This window comes from Boleophthalmus pectinirostris, unplaced genomic scaffold, assembly GCF_026225935.1.
Source record: "Boleophthalmus pectinirostris isolate CB_2022bp ecotype Guang Dong unplaced genomic scaffold, ASM2622593v1 HiC_scaffold_4, whole genome shotgun sequence".
In the NCBI taxonomy this organism is placed as follows: domain Eukaryota; kingdom Metazoa; phylum Chordata; class Actinopteri; order Gobiiformes; family Gobiidae; genus Boleophthalmus; species Boleophthalmus pectinirostris.
Genome location: NW_026571353.1, coordinates 4,522,900 through 4,538,396, shown reverse-complemented (window position 1 = coordinate 4,538,396; position 15,497 = coordinate 4,522,900). Strand labels below are relative to the sequence as shown.

At 42.7% G+C, this 15,497-nt stretch overlaps 2 protein-coding genes across 2 annotated transcripts in view; one reads left to right on the top strand and one right to left on the bottom strand.

The window, feature by feature from the left end:
* Positions 1–2,518: 2,518 nt before the first annotated feature.
* LOC110163224 (zinc metalloproteinase-disintegrin-like batroxstatin-1) overlaps positions 2,519–15,497 on the bottom strand; it is a gene marked incomplete at its 5' end in the record, with an annotated part of 29,435 nt that continues 16,456 nt past the window's right edge. Inside the window, 9 exons of the mRNA XM_020928151.2 lie at positions 2,519–3,512; positions 8,043–8,135; positions 9,828–9,888; positions 9,978–10,080; positions 10,867–10,960; positions 12,203–12,283; positions 13,571–13,727; positions 13,959–14,064; positions 15,279–15,474. Coding sequence (XP_020783810.2) covers positions 3,480–3,512; positions 8,043–8,135; positions 9,828–9,888; positions 9,978–10,080; positions 10,867–10,960; positions 12,203–12,283; positions 13,571–13,727; positions 13,959–14,064; positions 15,279–15,474 — 924 coding nt within the window. The remainder of the gene's footprint in view (positions 3,513–8,042; positions 8,136–9,827; positions 9,889–9,977; positions 10,081–10,866; positions 10,961–12,202; positions 12,284–13,570; positions 13,728–13,958; positions 14,065–15,278; positions 15,475–15,497) is intronic.
* LOC129411280 (zinc finger MYM-type protein 1-like) lies at positions 4,718–7,758 on the top strand. Its single transcript, XM_055161708.1, has one exon. It carries the CDS (start codon positions 5,174–5,176, stop codon positions 7,319–7,321), a length of 2,148 nt encoding a protein of 715 aa, XP_055017683.1. The 5' UTR covers positions 4,718–5,173; the 3' UTR covers positions 7,322–7,758.

Genomic DNA, 15,497 nt, shown 5'->3' with positions numbered 1-15,497 from the left:
TTACTGCAAACATTTGTTCAATAACCATGCAGCACACTTTCCTTTCATTTTGTCTTTTTATTTTTTTTATTTTTGTTGTGTTTCACATTTTTCATGGGGCTTTTATAAAGAAGATATTATGATAATAACAGTTAAGTCCATCTTATCTGTGATATATAATAAGTAGGTTTAATTCTCCATTGTGACTGTAATATACTTTTTCAGATCAGCAGCTTCCCGGCCTCATTTAATCATCACACAAGTACAGGCTGTGAATAACACAGGAAATAAACAGGGAAACCCAGGTTAATTCACAACTACGCACATATGTACAACATAAAACAGTTTTCAAATGGCAGAAATGCCAGCTTTCACACAGTTGTTATGCTTGATGTTTTATTATGTAACAGGAGTATATAGCACGGTTTTTATTCTAGCACGTGTTGGCTGAAAACTTAGCCCCGGTGAAGAGGTGGTCATTTTCCCGCCTTAATTCAATGAACCAGGTGGTCTGCTCCTTGCTCCCTAAAGACAAACACATCCATCCATCCATTTTCGTCCGCTTATCCGGGGCCGGGTCACGGGGGCAGCAGCCTAAGCAGGGACTCCCAGACTTCCTTCACCCCAGACACGTCCTCCAGCTCCTCCGGGGGAACCCTGAGGTGTTCCCAGCCCCAGCCCAGAGACATAGTCCCTCCAGCGTGTCCTGGGTCTCGGTGGACGTGGGCTGGGTGCTCGGGCATCTGTTCCGGATGCCTCCTGGGCGCCTCCCTCGGGAGGTGTTCCGGGCATGTCCCACTGGGAGGAGGCCCCGGGGAAGACCCAAGACCAACACAATTTTCTTACAAATGGAATATAAATAATTATATATAAGCAGTGTAGAATATCCAACATTATGACAGTTACGCTAATATACAAGTGTAAGGGATAACGCTACTAACACCACAACAGCCGTAAACGTAGCTGTAACGACTGCTTTATACAGGTGTAAATTAAGGGCATTGCTCCACTGCACGTGCATGACACACGTGCCTTAGAGCCGCTCTCATTACTTCCAGTGCATTGTAAAAGTTACGTGTCCAAAAACTAGTTTCGCGTAAGGCAAAATACGTGGAATAGGGCAGTGGAGCCAGGCCCTAACAGTTTCTGAAGTTTCATGTAGCACAGTTGTAAGTGAGGTAACCCAGTACTTACATTTAAAAGTAAAATTACAACTGCCAGAACTAGTGGATGAGCTCACGGACTCCATTTTCTCCCATAGAAGAAGTAGCGTGCAGTGCATGCTGGGATACAGAAGGTTGCGAAGGATACTCGTGTGTCCTCCGTTCGTGGCCCCATCTCCATGGAAACGAGGCCGGTTTTAGGGCTGCATTTGAAGGCTGCATGACATAAAAATGAAATGGGACAGGCCTTGTTTCACCAGAAGTGACGTATGCGGCCTTAAAACCAGCCTTCAGAGGCTGCAGCCCTCGAATTGGAGGGTTTCAGTCACGTGATCATGATGATGCGCGAATTTCAGGTGGAGGGCAGGAAGTGAAGACAAACCCGACAAACACGACTCTGGAGAACACAGATATGGAGATGAGTTCTTATTGTCAGGATTTAGAGCCAGTAACGAGGCAAATGTACGAGCAGTTAGTCGACAAATATATTGGGCGTGACCCTGATCTTATTGAAAATGAGAGAATTTTTGACTGAAGTAAAAGATTTGCCGACAATCGAGGCAGAGGAGATCACGAACTATTTAACTCTTCAGACATCGTTCTACACCAGACCACAGATGAAGGCAAAGTACAAAAGTTTGGAGGCATAGAACTTTTTTTGTCAGTGGATGGGTCCTCAACCTCGGTGCAAAACGCCTAAATCATGATTATGGTTTGGTCTTCGCGGGGTGAGTGTTTCTCTTATTTTATGTGTATAGATGTTATGGGAAAAACTGCAGTGTATCGGCAGTGACCTCTATCTGAACTATTTAATGTCAACAAACGTCGTTAGCCGTTAGTCGTTAATGATTCATTTATGTTTAGGTAAACCACAAAAAACAATTCAGCTTTGTAACAAACCTTTGACGAAGTGTTCACTGCAGACACGAGCATTAGCGAATTCTGCTCCTCCCGATCGCGAACAGGTTTGTAATCCACTTTTTATGGCGTTGTTCTGTCGGCTTTTCCCATTTCTGACCCTTGTGGACGACTATATTCGGTACTCTAAAAAAATCGCTTTTCCTTCTCTGGGTTAGAACAATTGGCACAGCCGTAAACTACACAACACATCGGCATTTTCCTCCAGTCAGTTCACTTCCTGCCCTCCATCTGATTTTGCGTGATGACAAACGTAGCCTGTGACGTCACGTGAAACCCACCTATTGGGACACAGGCCGTAAGAACTCTCTACAAGTGCACCTTTAAAGCTACAGTAGGTAACCTTTCTGCTCAGGCCCACCACTATCTGGTCTCCATGGAGATGTAATTAGTTTGACTAGAATTTTCCAGGACGTCATTTCCCTCGTCTATTCTGCATTTATTAATAAATAAATGCATTTATTAATCATTTTTCCAGTTATTTATTGCAGTTCAAGTCGTGCAAGTCCAATGAAGAACTTGAAATTATACAAAGGTAAAAACTGAACAGACAGAGGTTAAAAAAAAGATAAAAGAACAAAACACAAGACCAAGCTCTGCCAAAACGCACAGTGTCCAGACTTAAACCCCATGGAGCTGATTTGGGATGAACTGGACAGAAGAGTGAAGCAACCTACAAGTGCCACATTTATGGAAACTTCTGCAACAGACTTAAGAAGAACCTTCTGAACAATATTTGATTTTTGTTGTAAAAAGAACGAGCCACGAGTGTGTTCAGCTGTTCTATCTGCCAAAGATGGACACACATCAATCAAAAGTTTAGAAAATGTTTTGGTCAACAGTAAAAAAAATGGAAAAAGTGTGGTGTTCTAAAACTTTTGACCAGTAGTGTATCTTAAAATGCATGCTCGCCTCTCCACAGATCTGGACTGTGACTTGGCCTGGTGGCGTCATCAGCTTGTCTCCATGGTGATAAAAAAGTTCAGGAACATTCTAGGATTCTAGGAGAGCAATAAGATTTTCAGTGAAATGTGAATGTGTGGAGTTATGTTTTCCTCTGAGCTCGATGTAAAATCCTGGTACAAGATGAACACTGGCTTCACAAATATTGACAAAAAATAATAGAAATTCATTTTTTTTTTACATTTTTGTCCCACAGACACAAATATTAATATCAATAATTTCAGTCGTTTTAAACATTACAGTGTTAGACATGTGCAATATTTCATAACAAAGGCTCATAACAAAAAAGAAACAGTCCATTTTTGGTCCAAGTATAAAAAGTGCCTTTCAAAATAAGAGTCTTTTTAAAAGTAACAGTCCATTCTGCTGTATTCTCCAGTCTTATTCTGAAAAATCCATCTACAACAGCAGCTTGAAATGTGCAGGTGTCTCTATGGTGGCCATCAGGGGGTGCTGTCAGACTTTAGGTGGAGGAACTGGTCTCAAAGCCTGGAAAACAAGATGATGATGTGGGTGTCAGGCTGCTCTTCCATATTCCATAAAAAAACTCATGTGTCAAACCACTTTACACTGCAAAATGTTCCTCTGTTCAAAGCAAAGTGTGTATAATAGAAGTGGACTAAGAGCGTGTGACGTCACCCCTCATGTTCTGTTATAACCCAAATAAGTTTGATAAGCAAAAGTCTCTCATTTGTGTTGCCAGTTTCAACGCTGAAATCCAGTGGGTTTAAACCTAAAATGTCTCTGTGATCTGAACAGTCACTTCCTAAACCCCAGCACCTGCATCAGTCAGTGTTAGTGCAGCCTCTGCAGCTCAGGGAGGGAATAGACATTTTTCACAACAGCCAGAAGTCCTTCCCTGTAGGTTTGAAGAACTTCTGGTTAATGCTTTTCTATGGCAAAATATCTGTGAAAATGTGTGGTGTATTTTCCAGCAGCTTCATAAATCTGCCCCATCACCAAATCTTCAACCAACAAAGTCCACAAAGTACATTCTAACAACATCTAAACATTTACATGATGTGTGAAGAATCCCTCAGTCGTCCAGGTAGAATTCATGTCGAGGAGAAAATTCAGTTTGTCGACTGGACAAAAGTTAGTTTGGTTGAAGACGTTTCGCAGCTCATCCAAGCTGCTTCTTCAGTTCTGGTCAGACGCTGGTGACACTTTATTATATCCTTCCTTATTTAAAAGGAAGCATTCTGGCACCAGCATTCTGACCAGAACTGAAGAAGCAGCTTGGATGAGCTGCGAAACGTCTTCAACCAAACTAACTTTTGTCCAGTCGACAAACTGAATTTTCTCCTCGCCATTCTAACATCAAGAATTTATCCACAACTATCAAGGGAAGAAAGATGAAAATAGAACAACGACGACGCATTAGTGACACACTGAACAAAATTAAGGTTATGGTCATGAATAAAACAGAAGGAATTTGTTCATCCTCACTTCAGACTGATTCAAGAATTACAATTAAAAATCTATTTCATGATGTCCATATGAGCATAAACAGAGAGATTTGTGCAGTTTAAAGGTGAGACGTGTAATCTGTGAACATTCAAACTGCACTAATCTAATCTGCTAATTACTCATCATGAAACTGATTTTTTATTTAAATTCTTAAATTAGTCTGAGTTCACAAGTTACTTATTAATGAATTACTTATTACCAGTGGTGGGCCGTCAGGGCCAGCAAGGCCTTCTCTGCTGGCCTAAACATGCTCAAGAAAAGTAAATTTATGTTATTTTATTTTCATAAATATGTAAACAAAATGATTCTCTATTCTCTGTATTCTTTACGTCATATTATTTCCACTTAGTCGAGTGGCTTCCAATAGTGTTTTTTATGGTAGAGTTTTTAACCAATTATATTTCAGCTAGCTTGTGTTGTCAAGTAAATTAAATTTGCTTGAGACCTTCAGAATAAACAGAGCAGGCCCCTGTGCACTGTAAGTGAACGGGCACAGTCAGGTTGCAATAGCCAATCAGATCTCGATTCTGCGTACCAAGGCTAGCTAGAAGGTCTTACGCTGAACTCGACCCGTGCGCGTTCGGTGATTGGATTAGCACTTGCTAGGGCCTGACAAGCGGCAATCTGGAGAATTGAAATAAACACGGAAATTCAAGAGCCAGCTGTATTTTTAACCCATAATGGCCGAAGGAGAAGACATTGATCTGGTTGCAGATCTACTTTCCACGCCATTTTCAAGACGGCCCTTTCAGGAAAAGTTGGATATCGTAAGAAGAGGTCGCTTAACCCCTGCGCTAGCTAGCCTATCCCAGCAAGGAAAAGGGTTTGTCCGACATTTTCAGACAACCAATTATGAACGGTACCCGTGGCTTACAGCCTCTGAGAAACGCTGCAAATTGTACTGCTGGGAATGCCTATTGCTTGCAACTGATCGATTTGGTGTTTGGAGCCACACTGGGTTTGCCAACTTAAGTTGTTTTACCAAGGCAGCAACGAAGCATCAGAGCACGGCTGGGCACTTACAAGCTACGGTGCGTTTAAAAACGTTTGGGGACATTCGAGTAGATCTGCAGCTCAGCGAACAAGTACGCCGGGAGACGGAGCTCCACAACGAAAAAGTGAAAAAAAATAGGGAGATATTAAAAAGACTGATGGATTGTGTCATGTTTTTGGGTAAACAGGAACTTTCATTCAGGGGAAACGATGAAGGCGCCCAGTCCTTAAATAGAGGTAACTACGTGGAACTTCTTTCTTTTCTCGCAGAACATGACGCAGACTTGCATTACCACCTGACAACTAACAGGGTGTTTACTGGGACATCAGGAAAAATACAGAATGACCTAATTTATGCTATTGCTGAAGTGATGGGAGACGAGATCAAACTGGAGATCAAAAAAGCCCCCTTTGTCGCAGTGATGGTTGATGAAACCACTGACGTGGGTAACATGGCACAGCTATCACTCGTCCTGCGCTATATGACGGACACAGGTGTCAAGGAGCGTTTCATAAAATTTGAGGATGTAACCAGTGGCAAACGAGCTGATGACATTGCCGTTCTTATTTTCCATTTATTTGAGGAATATGAATGTTCTCTGGACAAAGTTGTGGCACAGTGTTATGACGGTGCAGTGGTAATGGCATCCGGGTTGAATGGGGTGCAGGCTAAAGTTAAAGAAAAGGCACCTATGGCCTTATTCATTCATTGTTATGCGCATCGTCTAAATTTAGTACTGATGCAAGGGGCCTCAAAGCTTAAAGAGTGTAAGGTCTTTTTAGCCAATGTGAATGGCCTCGCTGCATTCTTCTCCAGATCCCCGAAGCGCACTAAACTACTAGACAACATATGCAAGCGGCGTTTTCCTCAAGTTGTGCCGACGCGGTGGCAATATACATCAAGATTGGTGAATGCAGTTTATGAGAAGAGACTTGCGTTGAAGGAACTGTTTGATCACATATTGGAGCACCATGATGAGTATGATCAGGACACTGTGCTTTCTGCCGATGGATTTACTGCACGTCTGGGTGATTTTGAGTTTTGTTTTTTGCTCAACATATTCAATGGGATTTTTGAGTATGCTGATGTGCTTTTTGGAATACTTCAGACAAAATCACTGGATGTGCAATTTTGCATGGCAAGGGTGAACGAATTTTGTGACACAGTTGAGCGAGCAAGGGACAAATTCAGTGAAATATACGAAGAAACAGTGCGCATCTCAGGTGGTCCAAGCGCGCGCAGAGGCCAGGGCGCGACACAAGACGACCTGCGCGCACACTACCAACGTCTCCACACCAGCATTCTGGACAACATTCTTTCCCAGACACGGACTCGATTTCAGGACCACGAAAGGCTGATGTTTCTCTCCCTTCTCGACCCTCAGCACTTTCAGATATACAGGAAAAAATTTCCACAAACAGCCTTCTCCAGCTTAACACAGAGCCACGGATCATTATTTGATCTTCCCCGACTTAAAACAGAACTGACTGTAATGTATGCCATGGTTGATTTTGAAGGGAGAAGTCCAGCTGATCTTCATGATTTTCTTCGGAGCAAAAATCTGAGTGAGAGTTTGGGACAACTTTACGCACTGGCCTGTTTGGCTGTTACTATCCCTGTATCCACTGCATCTGTCGAGCGGTCATTTTCAACGTTAAAGCGTATTAAAACTTATGCCAGAAACACGACCGGACAGAAACGGCTTTCAGCATTAGCCTCCATGTCCATAGAAAAGGACTTACTGATGGACCTAAAACGCGCCGATAAACTGTACAACAGAGCCACTGAAGTGTTCTTGAGAAAAGAAAGGAGGCTCGACTTTATTTTCAAATAAGCAGACGCTGTTGAGAACTATGTTGGTGAGTAAATGCATTTTATTTTCAATTTCTTCTTGTCATTGCAATATTTTCAGTTATTTGCTGTTGTATAGCCTATTCTCAAAAATGCAAACGATCTCTTAACTTTATTTTCAAAGAATAGTTTGTTTTGTTATTGTCTGGTTGGTGTCTTATATGAAACGGCGACATTGCGCAATTTATTAGACAGACTTGTTTAAGATCACACAGCGTAATTTTGGTGGCATTTTGTTTAGTATTTTTAAATCACCTTTTTATTTTTGACAATATCTGTGAACTTAGTTTCCTAATCTTAATTGTGAATGCATACTTGATGGTTTTAAATGCTCCTGAAATAAAGTGCTGCTTGACTAGCCTATATTGAGGTGAAGTTAATGTATGGGGCGTCACTGAAGGCCTAAGGTTGAAATGCACGGCCCGCCACTGCGATTTCTACATACCTTGTCAGATTTATGAAGCTGCTGAAGAATATGTGAGACATTTATACAGATATTTTGCCATAGAAAACCAGAAGTTCCACAACCTTACAGGGAGGGACTTCTGGACGCTGTGAAAAATGTCGATTCTGGAGGTTGAGTTTTCACATGAGACTGAATTGTGCATCGACTGACTTAGGTGCTGTCTAAGCTGAAAAGTGTTCTATTGTTATAGATTCGATTCGTTTGCTGCAGTTTGTTGTGTCTGGGTGTGTGGAGTCACCTGTCTGGCGGCTGCGAAGTTCTGCTGCGGTTTGGGCCTGATGACGGCAGGCGGCGGCGGAGGAGGCGCTGATCTGGGCTTCGGTTTAGTAGGCTGTACACAAGCACCACATTAAATAATTCAAATCAAAAGCTAAATGATAATGATTACATACATGAATAAGAAAGTCCAAAAAAAAAAAAAAAGACGAAACTTAAATGGCCCATCTCATGTAAAATAACTCTTTTCACATTGTATCTTCTGCACATAAACAAGCACAGTTTAGGTTTTGGAACATCCATTACACAATAGTTCTGAAATCTTACTGATTTCTTGGAGGCGTCACAGACCAGGAACTATGAAAGGTCGACTATTGCTCCTCCCCCCGCCCGTCCTGAGAAAGCACAGGCTCCGCCCTCCAAACGTGACGCAGGCGACGAGTGAGCCGCCCTTCCTCCGCCCATCTCAGGGAGGGAGGGGGAGACAGACGTGCACCCTGATAATGGTAGAATAAACTTTTATTCATCATGGAGATACAGCGCGTTCAGGACTTTGAGGTGCACAAAGCTCAAGCACCGCGTCCACATCAACTGAACATTATTGATTGGTAAAGTTTTAATAATCGATTTTAAAGTTATTTTACTGTTTTTTTAAATGTCTTAATGGTCTTGGGCCTTCTTATCTGTCAGAATTTCTTTTACCTTACAAACCCTCGTGGACCCTGCGCTCCTCCGGCAGCAGCTCCTGCTCATTCCCAAAGTCAGGACACACACTCACGGAGAGGCGTCTTTCCAGAACTACGGCCCTCGTCTATGGAACTGCAGCTGGAGGAGCTCAGGGCTGCAGAACGTTCATATTTTTAAGAACAGGCTCAAGACCCACCTTTTTAATTTAGCTTTTGATTGAAATCTTATACTTTTACTTGTTTCTAGTGTATATATTTTATTATATTTATTTATTTTAGGCTTATTTTTAGGATTTCCAGTGTTTCCTCTGTAGGAGCCTCTGCATCAGGAGCGGAGGTCGGCTGTGGCTGTCGGGTTCTGTCCTGTGGGCTCCTGGTGGAGGGTTGGTGTTTGGGCTTCATCTCTCCCCTGGACCATGTGGTGGTTCCTGGTGGAGGTGGACGTCTCTCTGCTCCTGGTGTAGACGGCTCCTCTGATGGTTCACCTGTTTTCAGCCTCACATTCTACTATGTCCGGTTTTATGTATTTTACCGTGTTTGTGTGTGTTTGTGTTTGTGTGTGCATGGGTGTGTGTGCGTGGATGTGTGTGCGTGTCTGGGTTGTTTGGTTGTGTGGGGGTTGGGTTGGTGGGTGGATGGAAATGTGGGATTGTTTTTAATCACTGTAAAGCACTTTGTGTTACAGTTTTGTATGAAAAGTGCTTTATAAATAAAGTTTGATTTGATTTGAATAAACACTAGTAGATAAACTTATTATATCATGTTCACTGCTGTAGAACAGGAGCTTATGCAGTCGCTTTTGTTTAGATGTTCATGTGGGAAATGTCAGCTGATGCAGGGTGGAGGTGGTGGAGTGATGGAGGGGGACAGGTGTGAAGCACTTTCTGCTTTCTGCCGCGTCATCGTTGTAGCAGCTTTAGTTCGTTGTCACGTGGGAGGGAGGCAGAAATACACTGCAATTTGTTAATAAAAACGCCAAATCAATCTAAAAAACACTTGGGCGACAAATACAAGACCCACACATCACTCTTGGAAGGTAGAAAACTCTGAAAAGTTGATTTTGCATGAGATGGGCCCTTTTAAAAAACTTTTTAGTATTGTAAACTGTTGTAGATCTTTACCACAGGGGGTGAGGGCTGCACTGGTTTCTGAGTGAGGTATGGCTTCCTCTGGATTTGAGAGCTGTAGACACAAACATGCATTATTCTGGATTATTCTGAGGATCTGAAGCTTCAGTATTTCTTGGATTTGACTTAAAGATTCAGACTCACGTCGGTAACACTGGGCCCTGGCGTTTTTTCCAAATGAAGAACATGATTACTGCGATGATCCCGAGAATCACCAGGAGGGCCAAAAAGATGCCCACTATCACCCCTGGAGGACACACGAGGAATGTCAGTGTTATTTAGTATTATTTCAACAGATTTTACAGGCCACAAACTCCAAGAAAAAAATCAAAGAAAGAACAGAACTGGTGTGAATATTAACATTTGCTCTTTGTCTTACACACAACTTTGAAGATACTTAAATCAACAACATTGTAAAATTTCAGTACCAAGGTGCACGATGTAACTTTTTGTTTGGGGGTCTGTCACCTGCTTGTTTCTATGGAAATGTTATTGCTCTGCCGGAAATGTTCCACAGTGTGACATTAAACAGCTCTACCCAACATTTATTCAATTACAGGTGGTTTTATAACTCAAAAATACCTAGAAAAGACATTCTGACTGTGAGTGGGGTCGCCTGTCCACAGATCTGACCTGTAACTTGGTCTGGTTTGGTCTCCATGAAGGTAGAAATGTCATATTGTGAAACATTCCAGATAAAACAATAACATCCCCAAAGAAGAAAAGCATTTGACGAACCCTCTGCCAGAAAAGTTACACAATGCACCTTTAAAGGCTCAGTATAATACATGTGGGTTTAATATGAGAGTTGAGACATGACAGTCTTGGTATTTCCTTTAGAAAAACTTTGTAGAGACGATCTCCAGGTGCCAGGCCTGATGCCAAAGCCAAAGATTTGTTCCTTGCGCAACAGAAACCATGTGGTTTTTAAAAAAAAATTCTATAACTGTTAGTTTCCCTTGTTCTATGTATTGTATTTTTTTTTCACAGTTTTACATTTTTATTCAATCAAATCCTTAAATAAAAATCTCACCAGTGGAAATGGTTGAGAATTCTCCGTCCCTTGTGTCACAGTTGGGAGGCATCCAGCCAGGTTCACACTGACACTCACTTCTGTGGTTACACACCTGCACACGGGGACACAGAGACACAGGGACACAGAAACACAGAGACACAGGGACACAGAGACACAGAGACACAGAAACACAGAGACACAGAGACACAGAAACACAGAGACACAGAGACACAGAGACACAGACACACAGAGACACAGGGACACAGAGACACAGGGACACAGAGACACAGACACAGAGACACAGAGACACAGAGACACAGAGACACAGGGACACAGAGACACAGAGACACAGAGACACAGAGACACAGAGACACAGGGACACAGGGACACAGAGACACAGGGACACAGAGACACAGAGACACAGAGACACAGACACAGAGACACAGAGGACACAGAGACACAGAGACACAGAGACACAGGGACACAGAGACACAGAGACACAGAGACACAGGGACACAGAGACACAGGGACACAGAGACACAGAGACACAGGGACACAGAGACACAGACACAGGGACACAGAGACACAGGACACAGAGACACAGAGACACAGGGACACAGAGACACAGAGACACAGGGACACAGAGACACAGAAACACAGAGACACAGGGACACAGGGACACAGGGACACAGAGACACAGAGACACAGAGACACAGGGACACAGAGACACAGAGACACAGGGACACAGGGACACAGGACACAGAGACACAGGGACACAGGGACACAGAGACACAGACACAGAGACACAGAGACACAGAGACACAGAGACACAGGGACACAGAGACACAGAGACACAGGGACACAGGGACACAGAGACACAGAGACACAGGACACAGGGACACAGAGACACAGAGACACAGGGACACAGGGACACAGACACAGACACAGGGACACAGAGACACAGGGACACAGAGACACAGAGACACAGAGACACAGAGACACAGAGACACAGGGACACAGGACACAGAGACACAGGGACACAGGGACACAGAGACACAGAGACACAGAGACACAGGACACACAGGACACAGGGACACAGAGACACAGAGACACAGAGACACAGAGACACAGAGACACAGAGACACAGAGACACAGGGACACAGAGACACAGAGACACAGAGACACAGGGACACAGAGGACACAGAGACACAGAGACACAGAGACACAGACACAGAGACACAGAGACACAGGGACACAGAGACACAGACACAGAGACACAGAGACACAGAGACACAGAGTGTCATTCCAACTCTGCAGAAAGAAATCTAATGATTGTATTGGACTATGTCCTCACCGCGTGTCCTGGACATTTGGCAGAGCAGTTGGTGTTCCTGTACGCTATTTCCAAGTCCACACACTCATTCTCACTGCACACCTACAAAATAAAACACAGGTTTCAATCATACATAAATAATGATACATGAGTTTATGTGGCTTTGAGTTAATAGGAATGAGTTTATTTTAAAGAGGCTTTTTTTTTTTTAATAAAATGTGCTGGTACAGTGTACAGTACATCATAAAAGAACCTTTAACTATCACAATGAGACTGCTTTGTGCCGTCTGTGTCTAGTTCAAAAGCATTGCTATTATCAGGAAATCTATTGTCTGGTGTGTTGTTAGCATGCTAGTGTTCTGACTAGGGATGGGCATTCAATTAAATTTTCTTAATTAAAATTAAAATGATCATCATTATTATTACTATCTGCACTAATCTGCATAAATAAACTGTCCAGACCGGAACAGAAAGCGTGGGATTTCTTGTACAAGTCATCGTTAAATATGCATTTGTGCTTCGGTACATTGCAGACTGACCCACTGTTTGTGTCTCGCTCCTTTTCTGATGCAGAGACACATGTACACACCCCTGTTTGTCCCCAGACACGGACGTTTGGTCACCCTACGCTACACACAGCAACCTACATTCGGTTTGTCGATTAAAATGAACGTAATCGATGAAATTCTTAAACCTCTCAGGCTCAAATTAAATTTTAGTAACAGGAAAAAATCTGATATTTGGGAAAAATTATCATATGGGGCAGTAATATACAATCCTGACTTTTTTTTTGAGAGAGACCTTCACATCCAGTGCGTTCTGGGATGTTTCAGATTTGGCCATTGGTCTGGTGTGGTAAATTAACACTGAAGACCGAAAATGATATGAACACTAACTTTATGTGTTTACCACTTTTCATAACAATGAAAACATAAAGCTCAGTGTAACAGCTTTACAGTGGCAGAACAACATCACTTTTTTGTGTGGTGCAAGAAACAATTTTTATCCTTTGTAAACAACAAAAGTATTTTGCACTTCTGGCAGGCCGTTTGCGTGTAGCCGTTCTTACACAGTCTGCATCCTCCACGTTTATCAGCATAGATGGGAAAAAAGGCTCCTGAGTAAAAAAAGCTCATAAAATGTAGATGTGGAGTAAGTAGGTAATTGGCATTTAGCTGTTGCAAATCTGCAACGCCTGCCTGGAGAGGGTTAATGATCAATTATTGATTAATCATGCCCATCCCTAGTTCTGCATCTTCCCTATGACTAGTGTGAGCACGAGTGATTGGTGTTGAGGTTAGCAGATTTTATGAATAAGTGAAATTGAATCCAGTCTCTGCGATTTCTAATAAAGACCTGCGATTTCGATTCATTTTCGATACACCGTACCTTCCCGTCTCCACACACGGTCCCAGTGTCCACCTGTCCAAAGTCACTGGTGTAGTCGTCATAGAACGTGGCTTTACAGTCGCTGACTCGCACCATCCGCCCATAGTTGGGATTGTCGTTTCCATATTGACAAAAGAGCTTTCCACAGAAGATATCTCTGCAGAGGAACAGACGCAAGAAGGTTCAGCGAATGTAAAATGATTTAAAGAGCTCATATCACACTCTTTTGTGATCTACTGTATGTTCTAATGTTTCCTCATCACAAACAGACCTGGAGATGAGTTTTGTTTTTGATGAGTAAACAACATTAAAACACAGGTCAGGAAATAGTGTATGTGTATAGTGAAGCCAATATGTGACGTGCGTGAGATGCTGGTGTGGTCCTCACTGTTTCTGGCAGGGGATAAACTGGTCTCTTGCAGGGCGTTTGCAGAAGGCGTAGTAAGTTCCTCTGGTGTTCTGGTCGAAGCAGCCAGAGCGAGCCTCGATGGCACCTGAGGGAGAGCAGTAAAGACGGTCAAAAAAAAAACTATAAAAAACTGTGTGTTCAAAGTGTAGAAACCTGACTGTGTTTACACTTCCAAATGTTTCTAATGTCATGGTTGTGTTCTGTTATACAACCACCAGGGGGCTCTCAAAAACAGTCAGAGAACACAGTAGAGCTCAGGACTGTGACTTCACACCTCTTAGAATAATCAGTGAGCCTCATGTTAGACAATGGAGATTTTAAGGTGTTAAATACTGGCTGTAGCGTTGTTTGGTTAATATAACACTCTGAGACTTTTGCACTGCCACAAACATGGTGGATTTCCATGGTAACAGGAGTTTTTTTTAGAAGTTCAACCATCTACTGACCAAAAATGTACACAATATTTAATGTATTTGTGATGCAGCTGGTTCTGGTCACTCCCACTATTGCTCTGTGTTCACTCATGTTCCCATTAGGGATGGGCATACGATGAAATTGTATTAATCGATCGTCGGGAGAATTAATGATCAATTTTCGATTCATCATTAACGTTTTTATATAATAAGTATCATCATTATTATTACTATTACTAATCTGCATAAATAAACTCAACTTTACAACATATAAACCATAAACACTCTAGAGCCACATCAGCCTGTTTGACATTAGAATGTGTTTAATGCAGCTTTATGCAAGACTCATTGAAACAAAATTTAAAACTTTTATAGGTAATTTGCATAAACTAAGCAAAGAAAAAAGCTCTTGTGCGATGATGCGGTTCAGATTTTGTCGGACTAAAGGACACGACTCAGTGGAATATGAGTGTTCTTTCTGTGACAGAGGATGTTGATGCTGAAGAGTGTGTGAGTGTGTTCTGTGTGTGTGTTGCGATGTTTTAAGAGATCGTACATGTGCAGGTTTAGAGCAGCACTTTATGTTGCAGTAACCAGGCTACAGCGTTTACATGCACCATGACAAAACCGGGATACAGATGTGCATGTAAACACACTCACTGAGTGGAACAGTGTCGACAAGGAGGAGCCAGAGCCCAAACGTGGGACTGAGGCCACAACTCCAGTGTTTTGCTCTGTCAGACGTAGCTTCATATACACACAGAAACCTACATTCGGTTTATCGATTAGAAATGAACGTAATCGACAAAATTCTTAATGATCAATTATCGATTAGTCGACCGATCGTGCCCATCCATAGTCCCCAGTGAGTAGCTCTGTTGCTCACCTGGTCCGTACATCTTCACACACTGGGTCTGTCTCTGGGGACACTGTCCGTTGTAGCAGAATCCCTTTTCGCTGTCACAGGGCAGACCGTTCACACTGAACACGTCCTCTGGACAGAGCGCGCTCTCTCCATCACAGTATTCAGCCAGGTCACACTCATCCTGCTGAGGACGACACTCACGAGAGCGCCCCGCGATCTGACACACACACACACACAACA